Source organism: Saccopteryx bilineata, chromosome 4, assembly GCF_036850765.1.
Source record: "Saccopteryx bilineata isolate mSacBil1 chromosome 4, mSacBil1_pri_phased_curated, whole genome shotgun sequence".
NCBI lineage: Eukaryota > Metazoa > Chordata > Mammalia > Chiroptera > Emballonuridae > Saccopteryx > Saccopteryx bilineata.
Window position 1 is genome coordinate 55,989,334 of NC_089493.1, and position 18,964 is coordinate 56,008,297.

The 18,964-nt window shown below is 39.7% G+C and overlaps 1 protein-coding gene across 9 annotated transcripts in view; it reads left to right on the plus strand.

Annotated features, from left to right (window-relative positions):
- Nucleotides 1-18,964, plus strand: part of HERC1 (HECT and RLD domain containing E3 ubiquitin protein ligase family member 1) — a 235,788-nt gene that overhangs the window by 66,081 nt on the left and 150,743 nt on the right. For all 9 annotated transcript variants that reach the window (XM_066274158.1, XM_066274165.1, XM_066274161.1 and 6 more), the window contains exons 3-9: nt 3,734-3,829; nt 7,271-7,465; nt 8,603-8,914; nt 11,508-11,604; nt 12,512-12,655; nt 13,711-13,838; nt 18,770-18,914. In XM_066274158.1, coding sequence (XP_066130255.1) covers nt 3,734-3,829; nt 7,271-7,465; nt 8,603-8,914; nt 11,508-11,604; nt 12,512-12,655; nt 13,711-13,838; nt 18,770-18,914 — 1,117 coding nt within the window. The remainder of the gene's footprint in view (nt 1-3,733; nt 3,830-7,270; nt 7,466-8,602; nt 8,915-11,507; nt 11,605-12,511; nt 12,656-13,710; nt 13,839-18,769; nt 18,915-18,964) is intronic.

The window sequence follows — 18,964 nt, forward strand, 5'->3', positions numbered from 1 at the left end:
AATAAAAACAAAAGCAAAAAAGAGAAATAAAGCCAAAAAAAAGCCTTGAGTCCCAAATTAACTAATTTGTTCGTGATTGAGGATTATATGGGAGGAAAGTAAAATGAGAAAAGAAAAAACGAATAGAAAGGAAAAAATAAGAAAAACAGAAAAACGAAGGAAGAAATAAAATAGGAGGAGAAAAAAACAAAATAAAGCAAGACAAAAAAAAAACAAAAAAAAAAACAAAAGAGGAGAGAGTGAGAGTTAAGTGTTTTGGAGTATAACCTTAAAGGAGGGTGAGGATGAAGAAGAAAAATAAAATGCAACACTCATGGGTAGTGTAGTTCAAGAAAGGGGAAGCATAAGATGGGCAGAGAATAGAAGGACCGAGGTGGAGGAAATAAAGGCAAAAAGATAGAAGAAACAAACAACAACAACAACAAAAAAAATTAGTGGATCAAGTTGTAAAGTCTGTGGGTTTTTCTTGATTTTGAGAGGTTAACTTCTTCCTTTTTCTTTTCTCTCCCTCTTCCTAGTCGGTGACTCTGTACCCCAGGCTCTGCCCCTGTGTCACTCTTAGTTAGGGATTTGCAGTTGATGGGATTCTATGGCAATGTCATATAATTGGCTTTAGTCTTGCTGGAAGTAAAGGCTTGTTGGCGTTTGCAGGGTCCAACGATGAGAGAGTTTGCTTTCCTGGATTCTCTCTCCTAGTCCCCCCTTTCTGAATTAGCAGCCTGGTGATCCAGCTATAAGGCTGCAACTGCTTCTGCCTGGGGAGTAAGAGGCTCAAAGAGCTGGGAAATCCCCACTCTATCCCCACTCAGTGCAAGGCTTTGGGAAAGGCTCTGAGAGTCAGGGCCTCCAGTGTAATCAGGCGGGGGTGGGAGTCAATTGTTGTCAAGGTGACTGTTCAGCGCCTATCATTTAGTTGGACCTCTCAACCCAGGCTTTCCACACTTTGTAGCCTGTTTTTGCAGGGAAGAAGAGGCACTAGTCTCTGCTTACGACTAGTGTAGTATAGACCTTATTATCTGCCAAGTCCTTCTTGTTAGCGTTTATCCCTGAATATGGAGGCTCTATCAATCAGAAGTTGCCCCCGCCCCTTTAGCGAGAGGCACTAAAAAATATCACGCCTCTTGTCTTGGATCGCTGAACTGAGAGAGATCTTATCAATTAGAACCGAGGGTGCGCAGATTTTATGGGTTAAGCTAATTTCAGTGATTGGGTCGCAGCTGTGCTTCCGAAGGTATTTTAGGCTGCCTGCGCGGCCCCTCCCCCAACGCTTGATTGTTAGCTTGAATGGCTGGGTGAGGTGCCCCGCCCACAGAGAGAATCTCCCAAGCCTCTCCCGCTCGCCCCGCCGCTGGCGTCTGGACCGCACCAGGCGCAGGATAATGGAGCCCCCTGGGTGTGCGGGGCAGCAGGGCGCCCTGGGTGCGTGGAATGCCCAAGGCACGCGCGCGAATGGGGCGCTCCGGGCACCGGTTGCCGGCGACCCCCACTCGCAGTGTGCGGGCCGCTGGGAACGTCAGCGGTGCTCAACCGGACCGGGCGCGCGGCAGCTCGGGGCGGCTTACGGCGGCGGCCTGCGGGGGCTCGCGTCGGCCGCTCGCGGCTTGCGGTTCCAAAGTATATGGGCTGACTCACCGCAGGCGCACTCCCTCGCGGCTTGAATGAGCGTCGCTGCGGTAGCTTCCTCCACACCCTCGTCTCTCAGATTCAAGTGATAACAGTCCTTTTGCTTTCAGTTTGTGTGGAACTCCGGAATGCTCCGAGGATAAATTTTTCTGTTTCTAGTTGATAAATTTGTTGTGATTTAGGGGAGAGCTGTCGGACGCGCTTCTCACGGCGCCATTTCCGTGACGTCACCAGAATTTATATTTTAACAAGATCTCTAGATAATTCATATCTGTTTTAAAATTTGAGAAGCACCACCTTAAAAACAAAGAAAATTGATTTTGGTAGCAGCAGGTTAGTTAGTACTTGGTGATCCAGTGATAAATTAAATAGCTAACATGTTCATTTATTTCATTACTTAGGAATTATGTTGATTAAAATAGTTTGAATCGATAAAATCATAATCTTAGTTCGATGGGATCTTACAGGGCATCTAGGCCAACTCCCCCTCCATAGTAGAGCATATACTTTTCTTTTTCTTTTTTTGTATTTTTCTGAACTGAGAAGTGGGGAGGCAGAGAGACAGAGTCCTGCATGCACCCAACCTGGATCCACCCGGCATGCCCACCAGGGGGCGATGCTCTGCCCATCTGGATTATTGCTCCATTGCAACCAGAGCCATTCTAGCGCCTAAGGCAGAGACAATGGAGCCATCTTCAGCACCCAGGCCAACTTTGCTCCAATGGAGCCTTGGCTGTGGGAGGGGAAGAGAGAGATAGAGAGAAAGGAGAGGGGGAAGGGTGGAGAAGCAGATGGGTGCTTCTCCTGTGTGCCTTGGTTGGGAATTGAACTCGGGACACCCACATGCTGGGCCAACACTCTACTGCTGAGCCAACCAGCCAGGGCCGAGGATATACTTTTCTATGGTGTATTTACCATGTGATCATCTAGACTATAAATATTTTTATAATACAGTAAGTATCCTTTGATATAAAACCACTGATAAAAATGTCATGACTATAGGATTGACAGATTGGAAAAAGAGCTTGATATTTGTGATCTAAAGATTTCAGAATACAGGAATCTGAGGGAGCAATGAAGATCATGTTCATTGTCTGGTTTATAATTAAAAAAATAATTTTTTTTTTAAGTGAGAAGTGGGAAGGCAGAGAGACAAACTCCCACATGCACCTCAACTGGGATCCATCCAGCAAGTCCCCTAGTGGGCAATGCTCTGCCCATCTGGGGCATTGCTCTGTTGCTTGGCAGCTGAGCTATTTTAGTGCCTAATGCAGGCCATGGAACTATCCTCAGTGCCCAGGGCCAACTTGCTACAACTAAGCCATGGCTGCTGGAGGGGAAGAGAGAGAGAATGGAGGGGGGGAGTAGTGGAGAAGCAGATGATTGCTTCTCCTGTGTGCCCTGACCGCTAATCGAACCTGATTCATTCATACACCAGGCTGATGCTCTACCACTGGGCCAACTGGCCAGGGCCTGTAATTTTTACTGAGAATGATTTCTGGTCTTAGCCTTTGGGCTCTAATATGGAGAGTAGGCTTTTAGCCCCAGAGAGGTACATACAATGATTCTTCAGCTGTGCTAGGAAAGTTGCTTTGTTGCTACAGTAGTCAGGTAGCTCCATGAACTGACTTGTAGGACCTTTGTTGTGCTGAAACTAAAAAAGAGGGCCAGACTTTTGCTCTGGTCAGGGTCACCACTGAAGTTGGCTGTGTTTTACTCACCTGTATCCTTAGGGGCAGATGGACAAAGCATCCCCAGGGTAGTAGAACATTTCCTGGGACCTTATTTACTGGGTATTAACCACCCACAAAGAATGTGTTATTGGCAAAATTCTGCCTCCTTTACTGTTTCTGGGTCAAATCCTGTGACCCTAGAACAAATCACTATTGAATAAGGTCATCAGTGAGGGACTGGCATTTAATTTACTGTTTTACTCTACAGCCACATCTTTTATAACATTTATATGTAAAACTTGGTTTCATAACCTAATGCTTGGATTTTATCTTAATGCACATAATCATATAAACAGTTCCTCCAATGTTTTTGTGGACTATTTAAGTGATTTTTAATGAATATGTCTCTCTTCTTCCCCACAATGTTTTAATTATAGGGCTCATCTGCTGATCGGAGTCAGTGGAGGGAACCAACCAGAACGTCTGATGGCCTGTGCTCGCTCTATGAGGCAGCTTTATGTCTCTTTGAAGAGGTTTGTAATAATCATGGCTTTTACATTAAAATTACATTGTGTTAAAATGCTATGGCATGTATTTATCCCTTAAAAGTAATCTGTTTAACCTCTGGAAGGGTTGCAGAAGAAAGTGGCATTAGTGGTTGTCTCTAGAAAGTGGAGCTGGGGTATCTGGCATCAGGGGTGCGGAACATAGTTTTCAGTGTATATACCCTTTTATTCATTTTGAACTTTGAATCATGTGAAGACAACTGTAATTTAAAAAAACTTTAAGTGAAACATAACAGAAAGATATACAAACAAATATATGGTTTAATGAGTTCTTTTTAAAAAAATATCCTTGCCTGACCTATAGTGGAGCGGTGGATAAAGTGTTGACCTGAATGCTGAGGTCGCCATTTCGAAACCTCAAACTTTCCTGGTCAAGACACATATAAGAAGCAACTACTATGAGTTGGTACTTCCTGCTCCTTCCCCTCCTTTCTCTGTCTCTCTCTCTCTCTTCTCTTTAAAATCAATAAATAAAATCTTTAAAAAAAATTTCTTCTAATCTGTACCCAGGCAAAGAAATAAGTATCAATTTATAGTTCATTGATTGCTTTCTCATATGTGCCTACTGGGGGCTCTAGTCGAGCTATTAACCCCTTGCTCAAGCCGGTGACCTTGGGCTTCAAGCCAGCAACCTTTTTGCTCAAGTCAAGTTAGTGAGCTCACACTCAACCCTGATGAGCCCGCACTCAAGCTGGCGACCTCAGGGTTTCCAACCTGGGTCCTCAGCATCCCAGGCTGATGCTCTTACCACTGCACCACTGCCTGGTCAGGTGCTTTTGCACCATCTTAAAGTTAAAAAGCTTTAAGTCGAGCCATTGTAAGTTGGGGACAGTCTCTAATCACTTCCTTGCGTTTCTTTATAGTTGTGTCACACAAGTGTGCATCCATAGACATTATATAGTTCAGTCTTGCTCATTTAAAAAAAGTCTTAAATTGGCCCTGGCCGGTTGGCTCAGCGGTAGAGAGTTGGTCCAGCATGTGGAAGTCCCGGGTTTGATTCCCAGTCAGGGCACACAGGAGAAGCACCCATCTGCTTCTCCACTCTTCCCCCTCTCCTTCTTCTCTTATCTCTCTCTTCTCTTCCTGCAGCCAAGGCTTCATTGGAGCAAAGTTGGCACAGGCGCTGAGGATGGCTCCATGGCCTCCACCTCAGGCGCTAGAATGGCTCCAGACGCAAAGGAGCATCACCCCAGATGGGCAGAGCATCGCCTCTGGTGGGCATGCCGGGTGGATCCTGGTTGGGTGCATGTGGGAGTCTGACTGGCTCCCCACTTCTAACTTTGGAAACACACACACACGCACGTACGCACGCACGCATGCGCAACCACACCCACACACGTCTTAAATCTTTTAATTTAATGGTTCCCTTTCATTTCTTTTTATTTTCCTTCAATATGTTTGTTCAGAAACCTGGGATTTTAGACTGTAGAATTTTCCATAGTCTGGATTTTGTTGATTTATTATTCATAATCCAGTTCAGTATGTCCTGATCAGTCTCAAGTTTGATTACTTTGGCAGGACTATACATGGTGGTGTGATCTTGCATCGGTTATACATGGTTGTCTTTCTTTTTGTGGTATTAGCAGCAGTTGATGGTTAATGACTAGATTTATTATTTCATTCATGGTTGGTTGCAAAGTGTTGATACTCTTATTTTTCTTCTTTCACTTACTAATTAAGATGTTTTTTAAAGAGATGATTCCTTTATTATTTGATTACTCTGCTACAGTTTGTATGGAAAAGGCAGAATAAATGCTTGATTTTTCCCCAACTGTTTTTTTTTTAACACTGATTTTTATTTTACTAGGTTTCAGTTTAATGCATTGGTCTCCTGTGATCCTTCAAATTAATTTAATTTAAGAAACATCATTATGAGTTGGTAGATTTAAAACTATTTGAGGTTAAATTCATTGAATTATCTATAGTGAAGCTTATATTGTTTTTTCTTTGGCCTCCCTTCCTCTATTGTTTTTACATAATGTTAAAAACAAAAAGGTGATTTCCCAGTGTGTTCCCCTTCCCAACAGTTACCTCTGTCTTTCCTCTCTGTTGTCTGTATTCTGCTCAATTTTTATTTCACTCCCTATAGTTTTTCCTCAGTGTGGGTGCTCTGTCCTGTGAGGGAGCCCTAGTTTATCGATTTCAAGAGTTCACAAAAGCTAGATTACTGGGTGGCGGAGGATGATCTCTCTTCGGGTGATGGGTATGCAACAGAACTAAATGACAAGATAACCTGGAAATGTTTTCTTTGAATGTATGTACCCTGATTTATTGATGTCACCCCATTAAAATAAAAATTTATTTAAAAAAAAAAAAAAAGCTAGATTAGCTTCTTTTAAACCTCTCATCATGGAACCCTTGTTCGTACCTGCTATCAGAGAGGGTACAACTCTTTTCAGCTGCTGTTCTTAGCTTGGTTCACTGTTCTTTCCAATAAGTACCTGACTGTTTGTTCTTTTGTTGTTGTTTTTTCTGTTCTCAGGTCTGTCAGACACTCTATTCTCTATTGCTTCCTCCTACACAGATGTTATCACCATGCAGATTTTGTGTTTGGTGGTGGATTTGTCTGCACCTGCTTATGTTTTGGAGTTCCTGGCGCTACTTTTGTTATCTAGTTTTGTTTTGAATGCTAAACATGGGTTTGGAGTTTGCCTTCTAGTTGCTCTGTGTAGTGATTCATAGGGTTTAGAAAACTATGTTGCTTCTATTGTTAGCTTCCCTGAATCCCACCCACTTCGTAGTTATTTTAAAAAATGCATTTCTAAGCCCTGCAAGTAGATTTTTTTTCTTGCTTCTCTCCTCTTTTTTTTTGGAGGGAGGCTATGATTGTTCTTACAAGCTGTAGTATATGTAGTAATATGCATGTCTTCAGATAAAAAATTCTAATTTGATTAGACCCATCATTCTCCTTTTGTCTCTAGCAAAATTTTAGATCTTTTACTAGGGACTGGCAGCCTTCCCAAATATGTCTGTGTATGTTCTCAAAACTGTCCTCATGTTCACTGGAAAATATATATTTGTCTAACATATTCTATTGTGTTATTTGGTTACTCTGCTACAGTTTGTATGGAAAAGGCAGATTAATCTATTATTCTGTTGTTTTGGGTGCTGTTTATAGATTCTGACTAAAATTACTATATCTTCTCCATTTAATGGGCTGACAATCAAATTATTGACTATTAAAGATCCTTATTTTATTGTTTGATTCAGGAAGAAAGCTAAAAGGCAGACATATTGACAACAGCTATAGTCAGAGTTAATATCTGTACTGTATGGAGTTCATGTAAGTCAATAAAAACATCAGTTAAACCCTAATAAAGAAGGACGGTATAACAGTAATTTCAGAATATTTATAAAAATGTCTACTTTAAAAATGTCTTGACAATTCATTGTTTTTAATTTTAATAGGTTTGCAGAATGGCTTCTGATTACTCAAGAACATGTGCTAGCCCAGATAGCATTCAGACTGGTGATGCTCCCATTGTCTCGGAAACCTGTGAGGTTTATGTTTGGGGGAGTAATAGCAGCCATCAGTTGGTAGAAGGTACACAGGAGAAAATACTACAGCCCAAACTGGCCCCCAGTTTCTCTGATGCTCAGACCGTGAGTTCTCTGCATACCTTACAATTGATAGAAGACATGGTTTGCTTTAAATAATGTTGAGTGTTTTTTAAATGAGTGAAGACTCTTGGTTGTTTCTTCTCTATATTGTTTCTATACCATACTGTGTTAGTTTTTTCATTTTAATATGAAAAAATTATTTTTTGTTTCCCATTTCCCTAACACTGTTTCCAAGTTTCAAAAAATTAAATTGGGATCTGGATTTTTAAAAAGAATTATGGATGGCACTGTAGTTACTTTTATATTCAACACAAACGGTAAATAAGATTAAATAAGAACTGGAATTTTCCCTTAGCCATGTTGGTGTTTCATATTCCTATTATCCCCCTTTTTTGCCTTTGTAACTACCTTTTAACCAACTAGAACTTTATATTTTATTAGTATTTTCATTAAAACATTTTAAAATGAATTTTGAATATAATATAGTTCTTGTCATAATCAACCCTAAGGAATTTATAGGAAAATTTTTATTTTTTTTGCCCTTTAATTATAAGAGGAGGTTAAAACATTTTACTTTGTTGTTTCATTGACCCATCACCAGGTAGATAACCTGAAAGGTAAAATATACCATATTCTTGCTCCATAAGACGCACCTGACTATAAGACGCATCTAGGATTTTAAGGAGGAAAATAAAAAAAATATTCGGAACCAAATGTTGTGTTAAAATACTTAATAAAACATACCACAATAATATTTCAACAATATAAACTCAACAGGAGTATTAACAACCACTAGCACTGTTATTAACAAATGAGAAGAGACTTTAATGTTCAAATACTCTTCTAGTTGTCCGGGAACCCGCAGCAGCTAAAAAAAAAAAGAATATTCGCTCCCTAAGACGCTCAGGCATTTCCCCCTCCACTTTTTGGAGAAAAATGTGCATCTTGTGGAGCAAAAAATATGGTACATTCTCTTGAGCTCCACAATACAGTCAACCTGAAAAGGCCATTAGTAGTTTTCTTAATTTTTAATTGACTTTTTTATATCTATGAAGATTCATGCCCTATTTGGCTTTAAAAGATACCCTTTGAACCTCTTTCATAAAACCAGCCTTAAATATTATACTTGGAGTCTAACAGAAGCATTTTATATTCACAATTCTATTTGTTTGCTTACAGATTGAAGCTGGACAGTACTGTACTTTTGTCATTTCTACGGATGGCTCTGTCAGAGCTTGTGGCAAAGGCAGCTATGGTAGACTGGGCCTTGGAGACTCTAATAATCAGTCTACTTTAAAAAAGTTAACATTTGAGCCTCACAGGTCCATTAAAAAGGTTTCATCTTCCAAAGGATCTGATGGTCACACTTTAGCTTTTACAACAGAAGGAGAAGTCTTCAGTTGGGGAGACGGTGATTATGGGAAACTGGGACATGGAAATAGTTCAACACAGAAATATCCCAAACTTATTCAGGGCCCTCTTCAAGGAAAGGTATGTGCTTGCTTTTTGAATTTTAAAATAATTAGATGCACTGGTGCTATAATTAACAGTGTCTTTTTTGAGATTTTCATGTATTCTTTCTGAAGTTGACCTTTTCCCAACCCTTTGGCTTATCTTTTGTATAGCTCTTTTATGGTTTACAAAACATTTCACGTACATTATTTTAATTCTTATGATAATTTTTCTATTTCACAGGTAAGAAAACTGAGAATCATTCATCTAACAAATATTTATTTAGCACCTCTAAATTCTAAGCAATGTTTTAGGCATATTCAGTAAACAAAACAGACAAGATCCTTGCTCTTATGGAGCTTTCTTTGTGGGATAAAGATAATAAATAATTAAACAGATAACATAATTTCAAATAATAGTAAAGAAAAAATTGAGTAATGTAATAGATACTTACTTGGTCAAGGGGTGATATTAAATAATGAGGTCAGGTTTCGCCTGGATAAAGTGTCATTTTAACAAATTTACATAAGGCATATAAAGCGGTTAAGTAACTTGCCCAAGGTCATAGACAAATAATGTGCACCATTAAAAATTAACCCTAGCTCTCTTTTTATTTTTATTTTACCTCTTTAAAGATATGAAGGTATTTTCCTAAACATACAATTATATGCAATTTTATGGATACCTCCATTTTTAAGATTGTGTTCTTTCCGTGTAAGTTTTCTCACATATAACTCTTTTAATGGCCTGACCAGGCAGTGGCTCAGTGGATAGAGCATTGGACTGGGTTGCAGCGGATCCAGGTTCTAAACCCCTAGGTCAACGCTTAAGCATTAGCTCACCCAGCTTGAGCATGAGATCATAGACATGACCCCATGTCTCTGGCTTGAGCCCAAAGGTTGCTGGCTTGAGCCCAAGGGTGCTGGCTTGAATAAAAGGTCATCTGCTCTGCTATAGCCCCCCCCCCCCCCCCATCAAGGCACATATGAGAAAGCAATCAATGAACAACTAAGGTGCCACAAGGAAGAATTGATGTTTCTCATTTCTCTCCCTCCTGTCTGTCCTTATCTGTTCCTCTTTCTATCTCTCTCTGTCCCTGTCACAAAGAAATAAGAATCTTTTAATGTTTAAAATTTAATTTTATATCAGAATTACAAGTGGAACACTTTTTCTTTATGGGAGGTTGTTTGACAAGGTTGGCTAATCACATGAATTTTACTTTATTATAACTTTTTGTATTTTAACTTAGATATCAACTCTCCAAACCTTTGGAGTTTTCCACTTGACATAATCAGGGGATACTTGATAAGATGCAGAATATGGGGTTCTAAGGAACTTCAAATAAATACTATTTGAAGTTGTATTTTTCTAATCTTTTTGGTGCCTCCTTTTTTCCTTAATTATAATTCTTTTTAAAGTGAGTTCTAATTTTTGCAATTAAAGAGACTAGAGATTGAAAAGACATAGAGTTATTAGTATAGATATATTTTCTGTATTTCTTTCTCCATTAGTCATTAATTTTGATCAGTGTTAAAAGGTATGAGTCAGTAGAGCATCGGCCTGGCGTGCGGGGGACCCGGGTTCGATTCCCGGCCAGGGCACACGGGAGAAGCGCCCATTTGCTTCTCTACCCCCCACCCGCTTCTTCCTCTCTGTCTCTCTCTTCCCCTCCCGCAGCCAAGGCTCCATTGGAGCAAAGATGGCCCGGGCGCTGGGGATGGCTCCTTGGCCTCTGCCCCAGGCGCTAGAGTGGCTCTGGTCGCGGCAGAGCGACACCCTGGAGGGGCAGAGCATCGCCCCCTGGTGGTCAGAGCATCACCCCTGGTGGGCGTGCCGGGTGGATCCCGGTCGGGCGCATGCGGGAGTCTGTCTGACTGTCTCTCCCCGTTTCCAGCTTCGGAAAAATACACACACACACACACACACACACACACACACACACACACACAAAAAGGTATGAGTGGTCCCTAAATTATATTGGCATATGCCCTTATTCCCCAATTTTACTCACTAATTTTATAAGCTACTTGAGGCCAAGGAGATACTGTCAGGAGTTTAATTAATATAAGCTTATATACTGCTTAGATCTTTCTGGATTGGTAATATCAGTGTATTTTTGAGAGTTATTCCAATTATGTAATGAGTTTTTCTTGATTAGCCAGGATTGTAGGTTTTGTGTTAACATTATATTTTAAATTTTTTTCTTGTTCCGTGAGTGTTTAGCCTTCTCCAGTTCTTTGAGTAAAGACTTGAGGGGTGATAAAATATTCTTGCAAGTGATTAGATTCATGTATTTGGGGTTGGGGGAGTTGCTAGCTTTTACACTGCCTTTGTGGGAGCTGAATTAAGAAAAGTTGTCCTCTCCTCTGGGTGGAAGCCAGGGTTTATGGCTTGGCAAATATAGAGCATAGAGCCACTGTTCTGAAATATAGAGCATAGGCTATATTTCAGCACTTTCCTGACCTTCTAGCTAGGCAGCCTTGTCTTGGGCACAGCCACCACAGCTATACATGGCAATTTCTGGATAAGTTGTGAATATCAGTTTCTATGAAGTCTCTTTGTGTGGGGTCAAATATGAACTATATGTTTTAGCATTTTCATATTCATCAAATTCACTTTGTGTGCATTTCAGGTAGTTGTTTGTGTGTCAGCTGGATACAGACATAGTGCTGCTGTCACAGAGGATGGTGAATTGTATACATGGGGTGAAGGAGACTTTGGAAGATTAGGTAAGATTTTTTTTAATTGAAATTATTTTCATAGAAAAATAGAAATGATGATTACTGAGAAGTGAGACTAGAATTAATAGGCCAGACTATCATCTATTTTGTTAGTTTTAATTTCAGCGCAAGGTAAGTTTATATATAGAATACCTACATTCTGGTGCTGAAATTTTAAATATAATTAAATCTAGCAGTTTTTTACTGAGTGTGTACTATGAGCAGGCACTACAGATTTCAAGAATAAGAAAGATACCATGTGATTCTCATGTGTGTAATCTAGTGGGTAGTGAAAACAAATCAATGTGAGCATGATACTGGACAGCAGTAGATAAGGACTCTGAAAGGAGCATAAATAGAATGTCCTAATGATTGATAGGAGGGACTGGGTGACATGGTTTGGGAGTAGCCTAGAAGATTGGCTTCTGTTTTTCATATTTAACAGCACTTAAAAATACCTAAATTCTATTATAATATTTTTTAATTTATTTTTCTTCTTTTCCAAGTGAGAGGAGGGGAGATAGTGAGGCAGACTCCTACATGCACCTCCCAACCAGGATCCACCTGGCAATCCCAGTCTGGGGCCAATACTCTGCCCATCTAGAGCCATGCTTGCAACTGAGCTATTTTTAGCACCTGAGGTGGAGGCTACATGGAGCCATCCTCAGTGTCCAGGGCCAATGTACTCGAACCAACAGAATCATGCTGCAGGGTGAGGAAAGAAGCAGTTGGGTGCTTTTCCTATGTGCCCTGACCAGGAATCAAACCTGAGACATCCACACGACAGGCTGATGCTCTACCACTGAGCCAACTGGCCAGGGCCCTCAATTCTGTTATTAACTTGTAATGTTTATTCCATCTGTAATGGCCTAAAGAAAGAGTTAACATTATTTCTTTTTTATTGTGTTTTATCAAGGTCATGGTGACAGTAACAGCCGTAACATCCCAACATTAGTAAAAGACATTAGCAATGTAGGAGAAGTTTCTTGTGGCAGTTCACATACTATTGCTTTATCTAAGGATGGGAGAACTGTATGGTCTTTTGGAGGAGGAGACAATGGTATGTAAAAAATTATTTATTGATTGCTTTAGACTTTTCCTGAGTTTTTTAAGAAATATTTTTTAGTTCTATATGTGTATTGTAGAAAATCCGAAATACCAATGGCAGAAATTTCAAAAACTGAAATGAACTGTTTCTATAAATGTTTCTGTAACCAGTGTTAAAACATTGGTAGATGTTTATATAAATGTGTATATACTATATATTTCTACATAGATGTCTTTCAGAAACCAAAACAGGCCGATATTTACCATGGATATTATTTTATAACCTGTTGGTTTTTCTCTAACATAATATTTTATGAATATCCTTCTATGTCAATAAGCGTATGGCTCTACATTTTTTTTAAATGGCTCAAAGTATTCTTTCATGTGATTGTAGCACAACTTATAAAACCATTTATTGTTGAGTGTCTAGAGGGTTTCCATTTTTTTTTCATTAAAAATAATGAATGACTAAACCTTTGTCCACTTTAGTCACTGCCAGCAATGTAAGAATGCCCACTTGCCCATATTCCTCAACAACACTGGGCATTAAAATGAAGGTAATTTAAAAAATAATTTCAGTGGTGATGGATTAAGACTTCACTTGGGGGAGTGAGCACACAATACGGTGTACAAAGACATATTGTAGAATTGGGCACCTGAAATCTGTATAATTATGTTAACTAGTGTCACCCCAATGAATTCAATTAGTTAAAAAAATAAAAATTTCAGGAGTGAAAATAAAATCATTTAATTTGTATTTCTTTGACTCTTAGTAAGGTTAAATTTGTATATTGGCCATTTGTTTTTATTCTTTAGTGCTTTGCCAAGTTTTCTATTTCATGAACTATTAAATCTTTTCAAAAATTAAAAACAATTATATTCTTATGCACTGTAATATAGAACTTGTTTATTACATCAGCAAATTTCAAATTAGAAATACCACTATTAAAGGAGAGAGAGACAAGAGAAAAATATTTTCCATATCTCTCTTAAAGTAGTTTTAATTGCAAGAATAAAATTTCTTTAAAACAAGTAAATTGTTTAACTTGATTGTGTTTGTTTTTATAGGCAAACTTGGCCATGGTGATACCAACAGAGTGTATAAACCTAAAGTTATTGAAGCGTTGCAAGGAATGTTCATACGCAAAGTTTGTGCCGGAAGCCAGTCTTCACTTGCACTGACATCAACAGGGCAGGTAGGACTAAGGGATGAGCATAGTCTTAGAGCATTTGCTAGGACTAGGTGACTAAAAACTAATAATTGTATTTAAATTTAAAAAATACATTTAAAAATACATTTTGTGCTGTTTTTTAGAAGAACAGCATCTGACAAGGAACCAGGTATTCTGACCTGGCCTGTGTGACTCAAATAAACCTGCCCTCATCCAGCCTCCAGTTCTTTGTCTTAAGATGGATTTATAAAACCTTTTAACATTCAGCGCCCTTAAATTTTTTTCCTAAAAATCATGGATAGTGGGAGGAAAGTGAGACTAGATTTTGCTGGAACCAGTGATATGAACATACAAGGGAAGAAGGTGATCAAAAGAGAGGGTAAGGAGAGCATTTCCCAAGGAAAATAATCTGAGAGCGCTAGTGTTTCTAAGAAAGGCTTAGTCAGGCTTAGGATAGTCAGTACTTTACAATTTCTTTATAAACTTTGCAACTTACACATGCATATTTTAACTTCTCTTTGATTGTTGGTGATGGAGTGGGTCCTGGTGTGGTGATAGACTGAGTAATTTCCCCCCTTCCATTCATCAGCAACGACAGTGAAAAAAGAGAGCTGACCACTCATTCTCTCACATATAGGAAACTGCTATGTGCCAGGCAGTGGTATAAAAATATGTTCTAGCTAATTCACAAGGCAGATGAGCAGCAAAACTGAAATTAGCATATAATTTAATATTTTTTGAGAGATGGAATGCCTTGGGTCCTAAAAAAATCTGCCTAACACTATTAATCACCTTATATTTCACTACATTAGTCATTTGTTACAATGCTGGTTGCTGCCTTAAAACTTAAAATTTCTCCTTTACATCTTTCTCACTGTGAATTTTGTGAACTGAAGTCAGAAGACGTTCACTTATTTGTTGGATAGCCGCAGGCAAATCACAGACCTCCCATGAGCTTCTTTTGTAAGAGATGGTTAATAATTTCTGCTTTGCTTACAAATGATCATAAAAGATAATTATTTGAATGGAAAGTTTCTATAAATTATAAAGTACTGTTCAACAATAGTTGCTAATAATATAATAGCAATAAATTCATTACATTAAGTTCCAAAGAAACATGTAAGTTATTTGCTATATGGAATAATTGTGTCATGAGTACACTAAGTCAATGGTCCCCAACCTTTTTGGGCCATGGACTGGTTTAATGTAAGAAAATATTTTCACAGACTGACCTTTAGGGTGAGACAGATAAATGCACAAAATAAAATTATGCGACTGGCATAAAGACTGGTATTTTTAAATATAATTGTCGAACTTACGAGACAAGCATCAAGAGTGAGTCTTAGACAGATGTAACAGAGGGAATCTGGTCATTTTTTCAAAAGAAAACACCGTTCAGACTTAAATGTAAATAAAACGGAAATAATGTAAGTTATTTAGTCTTTCTCTGCGGACCTGTAGCAAATGGCCCACGGACCGATACCGGTCCGCGGCCCAGAGGTTGGGGACCAGTGCACTAAGTTATGTGAAGTCAAATTTATATACTGAGAAAAAATAAAGTGTGAGAGAAACACTGTTAAAATGGTAAGGGTAGTTCTGTTTTACCATTTTACTGTACTGTTTCCTGAGCATGAAAGGAAAATCTAATTTTACCTTTCCTTTGGTTCATCTCAATTCCTCAGGCCTCCTCAGTGCTAACTCTCATCACTAAATTAAATGTGATTTTTATGTTTAAAAACACAGTATGGGCACTCTCCCTTCTGGGAGTACCCCTATATCTTTCCCTTCCTCCATCTTTTCCCTCTCCCAGGCATGTTTATAAAAAAGTATTTATTTATTTTTTAAATATACAACAAGATTTTTAAATGCATGCCAAGTATTTCTTCATCTAGTGTTCAACCAAAGGAATACTGCAATAATAACACTTAGCTATGTGGGTCTTCATGAGTGACCGTACTGTATTGTACTTGATCAGTGATATAGGAGATTTTCAATGACATTGACTATATATTTTTTCACCTTATTTGTTTTTAGTTCCTAACCCCTCCTAACATATGCCTTTCTTGTACTGGAATTATGTGTATGTGGTATTTCACACTTGTCTTAAGTTCTCTGGCAACTGGGACAAGCATTTGCTCTTGTTTGTTGAAAAGATTTAACTTCTGGTAGTCTTTCTGTACAGGGCATCTGGCCCTTTGGGCATGCCTAGGGCCAGCCTGTAATATGAGGGTTCTTGACTTAGTGCAGGAAAAATTCTACAACACAAGTCCAGGTGATTTTAAGAGTACATTTATTAAAGCTGGGGACAGTGTAACAGGAAGGGTTTAGGGTAGAAGAAGGAACAGGAGAGCCTAGGTGGGGTTGCTTTGGCTCTCTGGGAAGTCAGAGAAGAGGGGGCCTTGCAGATAGGTTTGGGGATTAGCAATCCCTCATGAGCTGATGCAGCCCATTGCTCCCCTGAGGACCCTTAGAGTTTAGGAGATACATGCCTGTGGGGGAAACAAGAGAGGGAAAGGAGAAGGGAAAGGTGCAGGCATGCTCCCAGGAGGGAGAGCTTGCTGGATCCTTTGCTTTGAGGGTTTTTAAAGACTGGGAGTTTAGGGGAGGATTTTAATAGAATATTCATTAGCTTTTCCAGTTGTACTCCCCGGGGATGGGGTGGGGGGGAGTCTATCTTGTTTGGCCAGCCGGCCATCAGCCACCATAGCTAGTCCCCCTGTTTAGTAATCCACCAGGGTCTAGTGAAAACATAATTGAGGCCTAGGTGTTATCTCTAAGGAGGTGACACTCTGCATCTGGCTGTAAATTGCTGGGCCATTTTATTCAGCTGTGTCAGTTTCCCATTCTACTTACCAAGGAATTTTCCTAGCTTTTTACTATCCTGTCTCATTTCCTGAAATAATTGCAAGGTGAAATAAAATCCCTAAACTTGATGGCATGAGTATAAGAGTCTATATGATGTTATTACCAATACCCACTGAAGGGAGAAAAAGTCATTCAATTTTCTTACTTGGTTTTGGGTTGCCAAATAGCATTCATTTATTATTTTCTTCTTTTTTTAAAAAAATTATTATTATTAAGTGAAAGGCAGGGAGGCAGACTGGAGACAGACTCCCACATGTGCCCTGACCATAATCCACTTGGCAAATCCTGTAAGGCAGTGGTCCCCAATCTTTTTTGGGCCCTGGACCGGTTTAATGTCAGAAAATATTTTCACAGACCGGCCTTTAGGGTGGGATGGATAAATGTATCATGTGACCGAGACAAGGGTCAAGAGTGAGTCTTAGATGGATGTAACAGAGGGAATCTGGTCATTTTTCAAAAATAAAACATCATTCAGACATAAATATAAATAAAACAGAAATAATGTAAGTTATTTAGTCTTTCTCTGTGGACCGGTACCAAATGGCCCTCGGACCGGTACCAGTTCGTGGCCCGGGGTTTGGGGACCACTGCTATATGGGGCAGTGCTCTGCCCATCTGGGGCCGTTGCTCTGTTGCTCAGTAACTGAGCTCTTTTAGCACCTAAGGCAAGGTGGTGGTGCCATCTTCAGTCCCTGGGGCCAAATTGCTCTAATGAGCCATGGCTGAGGGAGGGGAAAAGAGGGAGAGGGGAGGGGTGAGGACGTAGATGGTTGCTTCTCCTGTGTGCCTTGATCGGGAATCGAACCCGAACATCTACACGCCAGGCTGACACTCTACTGCAGAGCCAACCATCAGGGGCCTATATTCTTCCCTTCACCTCGTCTGTCCCTCAAGCATCTTAAATCACTTGATGGTTGTTTTAATATTAATTAGTCAAAAATGAAGATGTTTGAAGAGAACTATCTTAACTATTGCTTCACCTGGTCCTCTTTGTATTGTAAGTCGAAAGTAGAATTGTTATAACAATGAGGTGAAGCAGTTTTCAATTAAATCATAAGTGTCTGTTTTATGATATATCTAATTTATTTTATATGCTCACACCTTGGTCTAATCAATCAAGAATTATTTGTTGAGAACTTCAGAGGAAAAACATGTAACAAGAAGTTTCAAGATAGCAACAGTATTTCTATTTGCCACAAGATTAGGCAAATACAACATAATGCCAGCTAATTAATAACTTTGGCAGAATCTCTCAGAAGATCCTTCCATTTTTTTCTATGACCAAATATTTTTCTTTCAGCTCAGGTATTTGTTTGCCTGTACAATGAACTTTTAAAAACAGAAAAATAGCCCTGGCCGGTTGGCTCAGCGGTAGAGCGTCGGCCTAGCGTGCGGAGGACCCGGGTTCGATTCCTGGCCAGGGCACACAGGAGAAGCGCCCATTTGCTTCTCCACCCCTCCGCCGCACTTTCCTCTCTCTCTCTTCCCCTCCCGCAACCAAGGCTCCATTGGAGCAAAGATGGCCCGGGCGCTGGGCATGGCTCTGTGGCCTCTGCCTCAGGCGCTAGAGTGGCTCTGGTCGCAACATGGCGACGCCCAGGATGGGCAGAGCATCGCCCCCTGGTGGGCAGAGCGTCGCCCGGTCGGGCGCATGCGGGAGTCTGTCTGACTGTCTCTCCCTGTTTCCAGCTTCAGAAAAATGGAAAAAATAAATAAATAAATAAAAAATAAAAACAGAAAAATAAATCACTGTGAAAACCTTTAAAATAATTAAAACAGTCAATACTGTTTTTAATAACAATAAGTTATTATTTATAATAAGCATGGCCTGTGATGGCGAAGTGGATAAAGGGTCAGCCTGGAATGCTGAGGTTGCCAGTTCAAAACCCTTGGCTTCTCTGGTCAAGACACATATGAGAAGTAACTACTATAAACTGATGCTTCTTGCTCCCTCCCTTTTTCTTTCTCTCCTCTTTCTAAAATCAGTAAATAAAATCTTTTAAAAAATAGAATTAAACCACACTGTTGTTTATGATATTTATTCCCACTATCTCAGGATATTATGTGCAGTGTGTTTCTGTTTGTTTCAGGTGTATGCTTGGGGCTGTGGAGCTTGCCTAGGCTGTGGTTCTTCAGAAGCTACTGCTTTGAGACCCAAGCTGATTGAAGAACTGGCTGCCACCAGAATAGTTGATATTTCTATTGGAGACAGTCATTGTCTGGCTCTTTCTCATGGTAAAGTCATTTGATTTTAAGAAATAGTATTAACTATCACCTTCCACAAA